Raw genomic sequence first — 17,158 nt, 5'->3', positions numbered from 1 at the left:
GGGTCTTTGTTATTGTTTCAGTTAAGGACTCTAGCTTTAACAGTAAGCCTATTCGAACAGTCGTTGGAAGTACATCTAATGATATGTCTTCATACAGTGAAATTGATTTGAGTCATGGGTTGTAAATGAAGTGTTCATCTGTTTTCTCTTCCACTGAAAATGTTTTCTATTTTATTTCATTTATTTGTATTACAATTAATACATCGATAAAAAATGTGAATACAAGTATACTTAAAAGAATTTACAAAGGACAGTTGAGTTAGTCCTAGGGGGTATTATAACACGTAACACTAAGACCTTCAGCGCCAATAAGACAGAGACGTTGGATGAGGGGTGGGGCTACATCGGACATCATATTCGCGCTCGTCAGAAGGTCATCGCTACCAGAGAGGAAGAGGGGAACGAAAGGGTCTACTTTCGTCAAAATTTGTCCAAGCGGTAATAAGCAGACCGCCTGCATTTCCGATTTTGGGACAACGACTCAAATTGTCGGGGCGGAAACAAAACCATATTATTATACATGGTCGCTAACGGAAAATTACGGCACGTGGGGGCGGGTTACCGAACATTTTTTTTGTGTAACACTGATGGTACATAAGCAGGTAGTATGATAACTTGCAGGTCAATGTTGTGGTGGGTTACCGGGAGTTTAGGGCATATTAGTCTGCATGTTAATTAGGAGTAGATCAGGGCATTTTTATCTTGTTATATGTCAGGCAGTTATTGAATGAGATAGCGCACGTCATAGACTTTAAGCTACTTGCAATACAATTGTGTTTCATAAGGAATTTAGTTGTCGGGATTGTCTTTGACTTAGACATATCTTAGTCGTGTGTCTTATCAATTTCTTGGTCTATGCTTTGTCATAATATGCAGAATAACGGTTATGAAATAAAGGTTTTCGTAACATTTAGCGTATGTGTAAATTGAAGTGATATTATCTGTTTAGTAATAGTAGCATAATAGCCCATATCGTAATTGAAATTGTTTGGTGGGAGTTAAAGACTACTAGCCTACAAGTTAAAATGGGAGTGGGGTCCGAAAATGCAGCATCCACCACCAAACTATCCATTCGTCATGGGGTATACAAAGAGGAGACGAATATCGCTCTGAAAGCACCCTTAAACGTAGAGAGTATGTTACCAAAGAAAGTGGGGCACGTGACTGCAGAAAGAGCCATCTGGGGTCGCCGCATTGAGTTTGTCCTTGCATCGGTGGGGTACGCGGTTGGACTTGGGAACGTGTGGCGGTTTCCATACCTCTGCTACAGGAGCGGTGGAGGTAAGCACATGTAGGCTATTGTTGAGTCTTTGGGTCCATCATCTATAAAATACTGTCAGAACAACGGAAGGGGAGGGGTAATGTCAATAATCTAGATTTAAAGTGTGTGCGTTCCATACTGCTATTATGCATAAGTCAGATCCTGAACATGTGGAAATGTAAATACAGAATGCGGGTGCAGGACGATTTTTTTGGTTTGTTTAATTTATAAACCAGTCTAATTACTGAATCAGTTTAGGCACATGCCATAATTTGTAAGTCGCTCTGGATAAGAGCGTCTGCTAAATGACTTAAATGTAAATGTAAAATGCAACCCTGTAGGCTAACCTTCATGAGCCACATGTGAGTGCCTTTGGTTGAACAATGGTCTCAAACAGAGATGAGTGTTTTCACAATTAAACAAGGACTTGCTTTCAGAATAAAGATAATGTATTCATTGCTTAACCCATTACAGTCAAAGCCCTGTCTAACTGGGGCTTAGGCTTTTATAACATTTTTTAATACATGTATTTAACTCCTTATTTTTGTCACTAAACAGTCTCCATATTAACTTCCATTATTGTTTCCAACTGGTACCGGTGAACATACAGACAAGTCTTGGGAGGTCTGTAGGTGTCATAGAGCAAAACAACCAACAAGTTTGTGAGAGTCTCACTTTTCCCCAGAGAGGGTCATATTAGTATGTAGAACAAACTGTTTGGACGCTACAGTGAGAAGTTGGTAGATCAGTTGTACCAACTTCAGATGTGTCCCAAGATGCTTGTGGGGGGTCGTATAGCAAAACGGAGAACACCATCGTGTTTGTGAGAGTCATCTTTCCATAGAGTAATAGTTTGTTGGCCAAACCGTTTGGATGCTACAGACGATTTTGTGAGAAGACTGTTTTTTGGGATGTCTCATGGTCTGACAAACACTGTTCTAGCTCTGTCAACTTTCACTGCAGATCTGTGAAGAGCAACAATGTCGGATACAGTGGATTGAGACGCATCCAATGCAAAAAAACAAACATATTTATAGCTAAAACTGACACATTTTTATAGGGATTTTTTAAAATTATGCTAATTATATTTCAGCAGGAGCGCAGATGTCGACTTTTATTGATGTTGGATGTTTCTTTCTAGATGGATGTATGCCATTTTACCCACTTCGTGCTGATCAAATCTTACTTGCATGTCTTTAGAATAGGATTTAGCTAAACTACGCCAAGGCTACACCAGGTTGGAATTAACTTTGATGTTATGAAGTGGACTTCTTGAAAGAGCCAAGAGGCAACTCTCCCGGATGTTACTATGTACATTTTTTGGGGAGATGAAACCAATGGTTGTAATCCAGTATGACTCACTGCACCACCCTCACTTTTTAGACTTCTGATCTATGAGTTTAAATTGTGCCACAGAGGAACAAAAGAGATTTTGAAAAGTTAGTTCTTGGCCAACCAGTTGTGGTTTTCCTGTTTTTGCAACAACAACAAAAAACCTTGAACATAACTGACAGTAATTAACAAGGTGATAAATGTCCTGAAACAAGACACACATAAGTACATCAGAAGAAGTATGTTCCATGCTGAAAATGAACCGCTAGGTAAATTATTATGATAGTTTACTATAAGTGTGAGGAGGACACAAGTACACAACGATGACCAAGCAATTTGTTTCAATGGCATCACTGGTTTTCTATTTGTTTAATGTCATGACTTTGCATTGCTTTGGCTTGTCTGGCACAGTTCCTATCTAGCTGAGATGAAGTCCAATCAAGAATGACACAGCAAAACAACAAAAACCTCAACAGACACTGATGATTGTGTTCTGTTGTATTTCCCTGTTTATAGTTTATTCGATCCCCGTTATCGTTTGCCGAAGCAGCAGCATCCTGGGGTCCACACAAACATGACAAGTAACAAAACACAGCTACACTGATAGACAAGGACAGTCACAGAAATGTAAAATGCAATGATATACAACATAAAAAATAGTACATACAATACAACAACAAATATTGTGTAATGTGTGTGTGCGTGTCCCCACCATTCCCTTAAATGTTGTTTAATCGTTTTTAATGGTAATTTTGTTTGCTTGAGTAATTGGAGATGGAAGGGAGTTCCATGCTAACATGGCCGTGTATAGAACTGTATGTTGTCGTGAATTCATTTTGAACTTGGGGATTGTGAAGAGACCCCTGTTTGTGTGTCTGAGCTGAATGTTATTTGATTATGCAAACTACAAGAGAATCAGTTAATCTCTCGTAAACCGTCAAAAATGAAAGACTGGCATACATGTTGTTGATGTTAGTTCTGTATGTGCAGTTCAGGGCAAGGCGTGCTACTCTGTTTTGAGCAAGCTACATTTTTGCTAGATCTTTCTTTGCTGCACTTGACCATATTACCGGACAGTAATCAAGATGGGACAAGACCAGAGCCTGAACAACTAGTTGATTTGTGTCAAACGCAGAATATCTTTTTATAACAGACATACTCCTCCTCATCTTCACAACAACGTTGTCAATATGGCCTAATCATGATAACTGGTCTCACCCTTTATACACAACTCCAGTTGAGGTTTCGGTCTTAGAAAATGTTTTGAGACAAATACATTGCTTATCATTTTAGATGTATTTAAGACCATGTTATTGTTAATCACCCACTCTGATACTGACTGGAACTCTGTTAACATCACACACACTATCAAGCATTTCACACACATGATCTAGATACTGACTTAGCACTTGGTGGCCAATAGCAACACCCTAAAACAATAGGCCTTAATAGGTGACGCTGCAACCATAACACTTCACATGGTACTCCCACCTGGCTTTGGTCTTTGTCATGGTAGCAACGTAGGCTACAATTTATTTTCAAGAAAACCCTCTCAAAATCAAACGGAGCACTTTTGTTCCATGTTCAGCATGCGTTGCCCTCTTCTGCCTTGCCATGGGGTTTCCAATAGCTTCCCTAACCCCAAAGTCAAAGTTCAGCGATGGTGTCTTTGTGTTTATAAACCTTGCCACGGACCTCACTGTATAACAGAAAGGTGCTACCTTGACAGACACGTCACACTGGTTTGCTCAGGCACTAAATTAGCAGGCACTAAATTCCTCTGTCATTCATTCACATCCCAGATTATGTAGCAGACATGAGGGTCTCTTGATGAGGGAGCCCTCTTGGTCTAATGGTCAAGACGGGGATTTCTCCCACGTGAGACCAGTGTTCAGAGGTCAGAGGAGGGGGTTGAATGTAGCGGACATGAGTCGGGCTCGTGATGAGGTAGCCCTGTCTGCGACTTCAAAATCAGATCACACCCGTCAAAATTACAATGAGGAGCCTGTATCTCATTCCCTCACCGGAGGGCTTGAAACAAGTATACTGCTGTAATGACTATCTTAGTTGTAACGTAGGGAAATTAGACACTGTCATTATAGTAAGACACTATGTGTTGTCTATTCATCCTTCTTAGTGTTTAGCTAGTTGTCATATGGGAGAACCTCCCGAAAGGACAACCATCTCTGCAGCACTACACCAATCAGGCCTTTATGGTAGTGGCCAGACGGAAGCCACTCCTCAGTAAAAGGCACATGACAGCCCACTTGGAGTTTTCTTAAAGGATCTCAGACCATGAGAAACCAAATTCTCTGGTCTGATGAAACCAAAATTGAACTCTTTGGCATGTTGGTGGCAGCATCATGCTGTGGGGATATTTGTCAGCGGCAGGGACTGGGAGACTAGTCAGGATCGAGGCAAAGATGAACGGAGCAAAGTACAAAGAGATTCTTGATGAAAACCTGCTCCAGAGCACTCAGGACCTTAGACTGGGTTGAATGTTCACATTCTAACAGGACAATGACCCTAAGCACAGCCAAGACAACGCAGGAGTGGTTTCGGGACAAGTCTGAATGTCCTTGAGTGGCCCAGCCAGAGCACAGACTTGAACCTGATCTAACATCTCTGGAGGAATAAACAGTTAAATCAATTTTAGAATAAGGCTATAAAATATTTAAAAAAAAATGTGGAAAAAGTCAAGGGGTGTGAGTACTTTCTGAAGGCACTGTATAGTGTATTTACTGTCATCTGATATGATTTCTATCCTGGTCCTTTGTCTTCTCTAAACTAATGATCAATTCTGGTTTATTTTTCTAACTAGCACCTGCAGAACAAGTTGTCTACGAGACCGAAAGAGACTTTCGTAGCATCTTAGAACTTAAGCAGCAGGTTAGGAGAATTAGGTGAAGGTTAGGAAAAGGGTTAGGGTTAGCTAAAATGCTCTCCTAACGTGCTACGAAAAGTCACTTCCGGTCGTAGCTGTTCTTCGTCTAGTCACAACCGTGGAACAGATTCACGGTCGTCTGTAATGACTCACAAATGAATCAAGAAAAGGATTTTACTGTTCTTATATTACTAATCTATTTGTGTCCTTCACTTCCTTCTTTTAGGTGCCTTCCTCATTCCTTACTTTCTCATGCTGTTTCTGTGTGGAATCCCCCTGCTCTTCATGGAGTTTGCCATTGGACAGTATACCCGACTGGGACCAGTGCACGCTCTAGCCAAAATCTGCCCCTTGTTCAAAGGTAAGTGAAATCCACAGTCCTATTGTTTACCAAGGCCTCACATTCTGTGTAAGAACAGCCACAGGCTGGTTTTATTAAGCATTTAACTAACATTTCCTGTTTGTTTTTAGTCAACGTGGAACAGTCCAGCAAAGAGGCAATGGTGTTTTAATAAGTGCATACAAACAATAGGCCTACTTGGCAGAGGTAAAGGTATTCACACATGGAGGCTCAGTTTGCCACTGTTCAAAAGGGGAAGGGATAAATAAACGGTCTTATCAGGTTCCGGTGTCACTCAACATTGCGCATGGTTACATGTACCCGGTAATGCGATTATAGTCTGGTCAGATTTAATAAAATAGTTTGATTACACCGATTTCCCTAATAATCCTGTTTACACGGACACATCTGAAATCAAGCTACCTGATGGCACTCTGATAAATGCAGAATAAATGTTCTACCACCGAGACCATGTTATTTTTCGGAAGCATATTTGATTCTGAGTTCAGACATGTAAAGTTTGTATGTGAAAACTAAAAAGATTCATACAGTGCCTTCAGAAAGTATTCCTATCCCTTGACTTATTCCACATTTTGTTGTGCTATTGAAAATGGATTCAATCATTTTTTTTCCTTCATCAATCTACACACAATACCCCATAATGACAAAGTGAAAACATGTTGGACATTTTTGCAAATGTATTGAAAATGAAATACAGAAATATCAAAGAGCTTTCCAACATTTGTCCATTTTATTATTTTCAAAATTCTTCAAGCTCTGTCAAATTGGTTATTGATCATTGCTAGACAACCATTTTCAGGTCTTGTTATAGATTTTCAAGAGGATTTAGGTCAAAACTGTAACTCGGCCACTTGGGACATTCACTGTCTTCTTAGTAAGCAACTCCAGTGTAGATTTGGCCTTGGGTTTTAGGTTATTGTCCTACTGAAAGGTGAATTCATCTCCCAGTGTCTGGTGGAAGCAGACTGAACCAGGCTTTCCTCTAAGAGTTTGCTTGTTCTTAGCTCCTTTCCGTTTTTTTTTTTTTTCATCCTGAAAAATTCCCCAGTCCTTAACGATTACAAGCATAACAATAACATGATGCATCCACTACTATGCTTGAAAATGGGGAGAGTGGTACTCAGTAATGTGTTGTATTGGATTTACCCCAAATGTAACACTTTTTTTTATTCAGGACAAAAATTGAATTGCTTTTGCCACTTTTTTGCAGTAATACTTGTGCCTTGTTGCAAACAGGATGCATGTTTTGGAATATTTGTATTCTGTACAGGCTTCCTCCTTTTCACTCTGTCAATTCAGTTAGTGTTGTAGAGTAACTACAATGTTGTTGATTCCCCCCCCCCTGAGTTTAATGGCTGAGATATGAGGAACTATGTAACTGTTTTAAAGTCACACCATTGGCCTCATGAGCAGTTTCTTTACTCTCCGGCAACTGAGTTAAGAAGGATGCCTGTATCTTTTTAGTGAGTGAGTGTATTGATACACCATTCAAAGTGCAATTAATAACTTCACCATGCTCAAAGGAATATTCAGTGTCTTTTACATCTTTACCCATCTACCAATAGATGGTGACAAACAAGGGAGTCCACACGTTGGCAGTTAAGGAGTAACAAAAAGATTTATTAATAAATAAATAACCAAGTATAAAACTACAAAGGAAAACTAACCTGTGATGTGTGAAAGTAGGCTGAAGGTGGATGAAGGTAACATGTGTGTAAGGGTGTACCTAATCAAAAAACATAATCAACCAGATGACAAAGCAAAATGGTGCTTGTGTAGAGAGAGAGCCACGACTGGGCACCAGGAACTTTTATCTCCTAGTTGATCCCAAACCCAGGTGCAACTTGTCACCTTAACAACCCAATCAGCTCCACCTGTCCCCAATCTGCAAATATAAAAGCAGAAACACAGAGCTGGCGGCAGGGAGCGTGAGGGGGGTGTAACACCCACTCCCATAAAAATCAGGGACTAACGAAACCCCGAAAACAAAACCCACAATTACAACTGATCAAAAACCATAAATAATAAAGGTTCAGACAAAATACTATACATACCATAAAGGTAAGCGGCCCACCAGGTGCCCATGACACCAATCCAACCAAATTGACCCCCCCATCCAACCTCTGCCACCACGGTACCCGGAAGCAACAATTTAAGAGAAAGAAATGGAGACCGGGTGACAGGAGAGCAGAAGCCAGAGCAATGGGAAGGACAAAATAAACCTTGTACAGACCACCAACCAAAAAGAAAAACAAACGCAACAAAGGTGTCCAAAGATTGACTAAAGTGGTGCACGGGAAAGCGCATCAGCCACCACATTATCTACATGTTGTAGATCCAAATGGAACGCCTGCAGGAACAAACATCAGCGCATAATCCTGCGATTTAGGCAAAGCATGGTGTGCAGGAAAGTAAAGGGGTTGTGGTCAGTGTTAACCACAATAGGGACCACACCCAACCCCACATATACCTCAAAATGCTGCAACGCCCAGATTAAGGCAAGGTCCTCCCTCTCCCCCACTGAATAATTCAACTGATAGCTGTTAAACTTTCAGGAGAAATGGCTAACAGGATGTTCAACACCTCCTTCATCTGCTTGAAGCAACACGGCACCTGCCTCCACATTACTGGCATCCACATATAGGCTGAAAGGCTGTTCCAATTGTGGGGCAGCCAACACAGTGTCAGAGCTAAGAAGCAGTTTCACATTTTCAAAAGCACTCTGACAGCAGGAAAACCAGATGAAATCAGCCCTCTTCAATAGATCAAAGGTGCTACAACTGTGGAGCAGTTGCAGCAAAATACCCAGACATACCTAGGAAGCGTTGCAGCTCCTTCTTGGTGGTGGAAACCGATCGATAGCGGCCTCTTTAGCCCGCACCAGGAGAACAAGACCACTCTGCCGAGGTAGATCACTGTTGCCTGGGGAATCTCACATTTGGCTAAGTTCCCAGTGAGACAGGCCTCAGCCAAACGCTCAGAGTCCGTATCCGCACCAGATGTCGCTCCCAAGTGTCACTATAAACAACCACATCATCTAGATAAACAGCATAGCCTTCAAGGCCAGAGATCACCCTATTCATAAGACGCTGAGACGTAGCAGGAGCTTTGCGTATGACTCATGTCTGTATAGGAGAAAAGACCTACAGGAGTAATAAAACCAGATATTTCACAAGCTTTTGATGACAAAGGCACCTGCCAGTAACCCTTCAGCAAATCAAACTAGCTGACAAACCGGGCAGCACCAACCTGATCAACACAATCTTCCATCCGTGGGAGTGGGTAACAGTCCGGTTTTGTCACACTAACCTTACGGTAGTCCGTGCAAAATCTAAGAGAACCATCTGGCTTGCTCACCAAGAGACACGGGGAGGCCTAACTGGAGAATGATGGTACAGCGATATCATTAACTAGCATGTACTCAATCCCTGAGTCCAAGTGACGTAGCTTCTCCAATGAGACACAATAAAAACGTTGTTTAATGGGGACAACAATCCAAACAATATCATGCACTACCAAATGTGTACGAGAAGGTGTCAGCAGACAGACAAACTCAGTGATCAAATCAGTTAACTCTGCTTGACAATCATCAGATATGTGACCCAACAAACCCAACAACAAAAAGTTTGCAAGGGACTTCATCAACCTACCCTGCAAAATACCATCAGGGCCCGGCACCCCCTCACCATCACACTATGTGGAGTGGTTAACCTCGGATCAACTGATTCCACCAAAAGAACAGGACTAACCACGTCAGTTTTAGCACACAGTTTTGATTTAGCAAATTCAGAAGAGAAACGAGCACAGCTCGCCGGTCAAACAACCTTTTCAGCCTCACCTGAGAGGATGCTAGTTTTTCTTTAGTCATTTCACAAGCTACATACAACCTGTGTCGGAAACTGCTAACATATGACAAAACATTTTTGGGAGGCCCAACCACCATCCAATCCTCCTTTTAATACAGCAAGGGGACCACACAGTATGCCCAAAAACAAGGTCATTAGGACTGAACCCAGTGCTCTCTTGTGATACTTCTTTAACAGCGAGTAGCAACCAGGGTAACCACTCTTCCCAGTCACGTTGTAATTCAGTGCAGTGTGCACATAGCATTAACTTCAAAGTCTGCTTAAAAACGCTCAAGGCCTCCTTGACTCTGCGCATGATAAGCACTGGCCTGATTATGTTTTATACGCAATTGTCGCAAGACTTGTGCAAATATGTGCGAAGTGAAGTTGGAACCCTGATCGCTCTGAATCACCTTAGGTGTTCAAGAAATTGAGATGAACTGTGACAAGCCTTCACAACAGACTTAGAGGTAATGTTGCGAAGTGGATAGGCTGCAGAATGTCTTGTAGTCTGACACATTACAGTTAACATGTAGGTGCTACCAGCTTTAGAATAGGGTAAGGGTCCAACACCATAAATAATCAAATGCTCAAATGGCTGGCCTGTAGCGGGACTGACCTTAACATCTGATTAGGCTACCCAGTCAGCTGACGAGGCCACAATTCTATCATAGGGCTTAGTAAAACCTAAGTGACCAAAAACGTCATGAGATGTTTTAAAAACTAGATCTCAAAGCTTAGAAGGAACAATAGTGTCACCCACAAAACCTTTGCTGTGAGGCGTTCATTTCCTCACCAACAACTGATCTTGAATGTAGTAACCCTGGGCAGCTCTCCTTACCACCTCAACCAGAAGTACTTGATCAAATAAACCTTTTTACAGTAGGATCAGTGGACTACTCCATCACAAGATCACTACAGGACATAGGCAAAGGTAAATCATTTAACGGATTATCTAACTGTTCGGCAATGTGTTGTGTAAGTTTAGTTTTGACCGTAGTGTCAGCACGGCTCATAGCACGAGTCACGGCGCATGCAGAGAATACCTCCGGGAATCTCTACGTTTTCATTGATATACCCATCCCATGTATGGATTAAGAAACCACCAGAGGAGACACGACTACCGGCTAAGTTGTTCCCCAAAATCACATGAACACTGTCAACGGGAAAAAAAGGGACACACCAAGGGAAAACTCACCTTGCGCTAGGTCAGATATAAGTTTGACTTTGTGCAAGGGTACAGACAATGTATTCAAACCTATCCCTTGAATCAGGACACTGGTTCCTGTATCTGTCTCCATAGAAAAAGGCAGAACAGTCTCCAAAACAAATGATTGAGGCACCAGTGTCTCGCAGAATCTTTACGGGCACTTGCACATCACTTCCCAATAGTGAAACAAATGGCGAATAATCAGTACTAAAAGGTTTGGACAATTCTTGAGCTTGCGCAACAGGATTAACATGAGGGACAGGCCTAGCTAATGCAACAGGTTTTACATTTCTGCTGGCCAATCTGCTGCCTTTTTACCAAGGATAGGACATTCGTTCTTCCAGTGCCCTTCACCTTGACAATAATTACAGATTCTACTTGCATCATGACGAGTACATCAACGATTGAATTGATAACTCAACTCGGGACTGTTTTTCACCTTTCTGCAACGTTCTGAAGCGCTATCTATACGCTTCAGGGACCAACTCATAAGCATGCAGGACGGCAACCTTTTACGTAATCGGTGCTAAGAGATGAGTGCGCTAAGAGATGAGTGCGCCTTACCGGTCAAAACACACTGTAGCATCAAAGTACGGTCTGCATCAGGCCAAGCCAGAGAGTCTGTTCAAATAACGTAAAAAAATAGATCAGGATCCTTTTCAAAAAGATGTTAGGCAACAACTGGAGATTAATAGCAACGTCAAAAGGCGGAGAACGACCAAGGGAAGAGCGTCCCATTGGGGAGCTTGAATAGTCTTTCTCAAAAGAAGATTCACCTAAAAGCTTGCCTTCTCTGACAAGTTCTAACCGCTGATATTGCAACCGCAGTTTAGCTTGTTCCGTATCCTGCTCAAACCTTTCCAGATCGTTGTCACGTTGTAGCTGCAATAAAAGTAACTCCTTTTTCTGCTCAAATGTCAAACCAGCACTGGACACAATTTGGAACATCCAATACAGCTGGACGAGGCCCTTCTTTGCGAGGCATTGGAAAACCTCCCTGGTCTTTTGTGGTTGAATCTGTGGTTGAAATTCACTGCTCGACTGAGTGACCTTACAATTATCTGTATGTGTGGGTTATAGAGATGAGGTAGTCATTCAAAGATCATGTTGAACTAAATTATTGCACACAGTGAGTCCCTGTGACTTGTTAAGCACATGTTTACTCCTGATCTTATTTAGACTTGCCATAACAAAGGGGTTGACTACTTGACTCATTTCAGCTTTTTATTTTCATAAAATTTGCAAAACTTAATTCCATTTTCACATTATGCCGTATTGTGTGTAGACCAGTGACAAAAACAGCTCAATTGAATCAATTTTAAATTCAGGTTGTAACACAACAAAATGTGGAAAAAGTCGAGGGGTGTGAATACTTTGAGGGCATTCAGTTGTGCCGAACGCACTACACTCGCGCTAAATAGGGAGGCTCGCTCGGCTGGTGCTAGCACATGCGCTGATCAAATAGCTGTAATGCCTATTGTAAGGTGTTTACTTGTTCTAATTATTTGAAAGATCGCTCAGAACCAGGTGTTTTAATTGGCGTATTCTTAAATTTGGACTTTACGCCGATTTTTAAGTTAAGCAGAGTTAAGGTATATGTGACTTTTGCATAATCTGCCTACTGACAATCTGTTTTAATATCAAATTATTACTGTGCAAGTAATCGTACTCCGACACGACTCAAAATTGGGTCTTAAAAATATGCTACACCTTTTGTTGACATCAGTTATTTACACATTATGCATTGGACGAATAGCCTACTGGGTTTGGACTTCACTGAATAAAAGATTAGAAAATGAATGCAGTCAACTCCCACTCATGAGTATTTACACTATACCATGCATGCAGTAACAATGTGTAGCCCACTTGTTAGTGTAGTGATCAATAATATTTAACAATCTACAGTTGATAGACCTGACTGACTCCATTTGATATTAATTTGTCCTTTATTTCTGCACTGTTGGGAGAGGTCCGTATGTAAGCATTTTACTGTTAGTCTATACCTGTTGTTAACGAAGCATGTGACAAATACAATGATGTGATTATAGTAAAACAATGTGCATTCAAGTATTGTGCGTTTTAGCTGACTAAGATCAAGGAATGGTCATGAGAAGCGAATGCAAAACGCAAGTATTATTTAATAATGTTGTAGAATGAATGGATTCACAAAGGCATAAAGCTTACAGATACAGAGCAATACTGACATTTAACATAGCAAAGAATGTACAAAGAGATGCCTACTAGGCCTGAGGCCTAGAAGTCTAGGAAATGAGAATTGATCATACAACCTTCCTCCATGGACAGTTTACAGGATAAGAGGGCGAATAACAGACCTTCATTCCATTTATACCAGTTCTGACTTGTTTGTATTCAAAATCAAATTGTTGACCAAACCAAAGGTAATAAAACTAAGATATCAGATCAAACCAGCCAACATCCTCTAGGAAGGAGTCACATCTACACTATGTATACACCAAAGTATATGGACACCCCTTTTGTGGACCCGTTGCTGACAGGTGTATAAAATCAAGCATATAGCCATGCAATCTCCATATACTAACATTGTCAGTAGAATGACCTTACTGAAGAGCTCAGTGGATTTTAATGTGGCACCGTCAGAGGATGCCAACTTTCCAACAAGTCAGTTCATAAAATCTCTGCCCTGCCAGAGCAGCTGCGGTTAACTGTAAGTGCTGTTATTATGAAGTGGAAATATTTATGAGCAACAATGGCTCAGCTGTGAAGTGGTAGGCCACACAAGCTCACAGAAAGGGACTGCAGAGTGCTGAAGCGCGTAGCACGTAAAAATCGTCGGTCCTTGGTTGCAACACTCTCACTAACGAGTTCCAAAATGCCTCTGGAAGCAACATCCGCACAAGAACGGTTCGTCGGGAGCTTCATGAAATGGGTTTCCATGGCTGAGCAGCCTCACACGAGCCTAAGTTCACCATGCACAATGCCAAGTGCCGGCTGGAGTGGTGTAAAGCTCACCACCATTGAACTCTGGAGCAGTGGAAACGCGTTCTCTGGAGTGATGAATCACGCTTCACCATCTGGCAGTCCAACGGACAAATCTGGGTTTGGCGGTTTCGGTGGAAGAGGTATAATGGTTCGTGCTAGGCCCCTTAATGCCAGTGAAGGGAAATCTTAATGCTATAGCATTAAATGACATTCTAGATGATTCTGTGCTTCAAACTTTGTAGTAACAGTTTGGGAAAGGCCCTTCCCTGTTTCAGCATGACAATACCCCCATGCACAAAGCGAGGTCCATACAGAAATGGTTTGTCGATTGGTGTGGAAGAACTTGACTGGCCTGCACAGAGCCCTGACCTCAACCCCATCGAACACCTTTTGGATGTATTGGAATGGCGACTGCGAGCCAGGTCTAGTCACCCAACATCAGTGTCAGACCTCACTAATGCTCTTGTGGCTGAATGGAAGCAAGTACCTGCAGCAATATTCCAACATCTAGTGGGAAGCCTTCCAAGAAGAGTGGAGCTTTTCTGTAGTGTCAAAGTGGGGACCAACTCCATATTAATGCACATATTTGGGAATGAATGTTCGACGAGCAGGTGTCCACATACTTTTGGTATGTAGTGTATGTGTGATAACCCAAGGGGGTGGGCTGGGAACACTTGCATATTCATCAGTCTGTTCCATGTCCATTTTTTGCCTAACTACACATAATCTAGTTCCCAACCCATATTTTCACAGATGGCCAGGTTAGGAGTCAGTTTGTGCACACCAAGAAAGCAGTGGATTACTCTGTTTTGAACATTGTAACAATTACACTTGCTTCATGACAAATCATTCAAATTGTTTTATTTGTTCATTATGGTTTAGCCTTTTTGAATTCCAGGGATGTGTACTTGATCTGGGTTGTGACTCTGAAAGCACTCATTTGTCATTTTGCTGGACTGTGGTAATAGGAGCACATTATCCTGAGCACCGCCTGTGTCTGCTTGTTTAATCAATTATCTGCATTGTATTGAGTGTGATTGATATTTTATTGAATATACAATTCTGTCTGTCACAAAACCAAATTATTTCAGATTTGTTGTTGGCTGAGACCTTGTACAATGTCAATTTTAGTACCTCAATTAGTCTAAAATTATTTGGCCCTGCTTTTCTGGAAGGATTATTTTGATTTGAAATTTAATCAGTGGGGGCTTTTTGTTTTTGAGCTGACGCTCACACATTTTCAAATTACTCAAGGAGTGAAATGTAGTACATTCTGAATAACAGCAGCCAATTCAAATCTAAATTTGGAATCAAGTATGGGTGATTCAGCATGTGTTCTTGATATCCACAATATTTCTCTTGATCGAAATTCACATTGTTTTCATGAGCACCTCTTAGAACCCCCCCTCCCCACCCTTAACACATCAAATTAGCTCAGGATCAGTGGCTCTAAACAAATGTCTTCAGTGTTTTACTTATCACATGAGAGATGAGAGCATAGTATGTTCTCTTTCTAGTGTCCGCTGCAGGGCACTATTTTCCATCTAAGTTAAAGATTTCAAACTTTCTGCCTGGATCTTGTTCTGCAGTCCAGGAGACACACTTAAGTATGACACTTTCTAAATAGTGAGTTGTATTTTGTTTAATTCATACTTAATACTTTTTATTTATTTTTAACTCAAATTCCTTTTGAACACCGAATGGCCTCTGACTACAGAACACTACCAGTCACGTAATGCTCCCTCCAATGTACAAGAGCCCAGCCATCAACATCCATTGACTCTTGGGGTTGAATCAATAAGGTCACCTGTTCTAACTGAAGACTTTTCTCCATAGTTTTTATCTCCTCAAAGACAGAGATAGTCTACCCGGTCAAAGCGTATGGTTCCGTCCCTTGATTTATCGCTCATTTCAGACGGGTAATGGCTCTGTGCTAAGCAGGGGACAAAAGCAGGTAGTTCTTTCTGTATATTTTTTTGATTGCTATTACTATGCCACACTGTGATACACATCACTCCTCTGTTAAATAAAAACAACTTAAACACTGGACTGATGTCCTACAGTGTAATTACTTAATAGTATATGAATGTATCATGGTAAAATCCTCTCTTATTCCCCTCATGACCCACCATTTTATCTGTGGGTTGTATTTGTAAGGTGATTTTTGGGGCTTGAGCTTGGATACAGAATGCAGCACATTCCTATTATTTCCTAATATGATTCTATTACAAATCCTATTCCACATGGCATTGACAAATTTATCATACACCAAACTCATAAGCTCACATTCTATACAACTACGTCTGATGGTTTTCTTCCGTTTCACGACAGCTAAAACTGAGCTGATGGCTCTTCTTATGCAAAATGCTTTATTACTTCTAAAAACCTTCTGGTTTAGGGGCATATTTAAAAAATATATATATTATTATTAACAAGACAAAGCTTTGATTTGTTGTCTATTTTGAGTGGCCTTGTATGTACTGTGTTTTGGCTGATTGTCTGTTTGGTATCCTGGTGTCCCTGAGATGTGTCTTCTAATTCGTCAGAGTTTGGGTTTGAGTGGGGGGTGTTTACGCCTATGGGGACCGGGAGGGGCTCAGCTTACCTGATTGCTGCTAGCAACGTCTGATAACATTTTGGGTTTTGCTTTGGAATTAATCATTTTTTTGGTTGTCCATTTCCTTGTTTAAGTATGTTTGTGTGGATTTATATACACAAACAAAACAATGATTTATTTTATTACCAGATGGAACCAGTTCTTCTTAATCATAAGAACCTGTGTGTCCATTTTGTTGTTGGCGGTATCACAGGCATGTCAGGTGACTTAGCTTTACAGGTACAGTAGCAGAATCTACACAGGGAAACTTTGGTCATGAAAAGGTTAAGTTTAACACAATGTGTTAATATTTGAATAATAGATGTATGTGTAGCATTGGATCAGAAGAGCTTTTGTTTCTGAAATCATAAACCCTGCCAATTAGTTTAGTGGCTGGCAAGATTAGCACAAAAGTGTTGCAATAGTGAAAGATAGAGATTGTATCAATGCTGCAGTGAAAGATTGAGATCGGCTACATGACTACAGCATGTGTTAGGGCAAGGTCAAGCTAACTTTATATTTGTAAACGGAGGTATTTGCTTTTATCTGCTTTTTCTTAGTAATTACCTGACAAAATAATTCTTACAGTAACTGAACATTTAGAGGTCGATCCATGACTTACAATTCATAAAATGTTCTAATGTTTTGTACTACTCCTACTGAATTGTCCCTCGTCGGCAGTATTGCAGCCCTGGGTTGTTATTAAAC

The 17,158-nt window shown here is 41.0% G+C and overlaps 1 protein-coding gene across 1 annotated transcript in view; it reads left to right on the top strand.

Annotated features, from left to right (window-relative positions):
• The first annotated feature begins 360 nt into the window (after positions 1–360).
• The window catches only part of LOC135514029 (sodium- and chloride-dependent GABA transporter ine-like), a 36,221-nt gene continuing 19,423 nt past the window's right edge, over positions 361–17,158 (top strand). Inside the window, exons 1-2 of the mRNA XM_064937164.1 lie at positions 361–1,281; positions 5,704–5,838. Of these exons, the coding sequence (XP_064793236.1) occupies positions 1,026–1,281; positions 5,704–5,838 (391 nt within the window). The 5' untranslated portion in view covers positions 361–1,025. The remainder of the gene's footprint in view (positions 1,282–5,703; positions 5,839–17,158) is intronic.

The sequence above is a fragment of the Oncorhynchus masou genome, chromosome 25, assembly GCF_036934945.1.
Source record: "Oncorhynchus masou masou isolate Uvic2021 chromosome 25, UVic_Omas_1.1, whole genome shotgun sequence".
In the NCBI taxonomy this organism is placed as follows: Eukaryota; Metazoa; Chordata; class Actinopteri; order Salmoniformes; family Salmonidae; genus Oncorhynchus; species Oncorhynchus masou.
The sequence above is the reverse complement of the archived record's forward strand: the minus strand, read 5'-3'. Positions and strand labels throughout refer to the sequence as shown.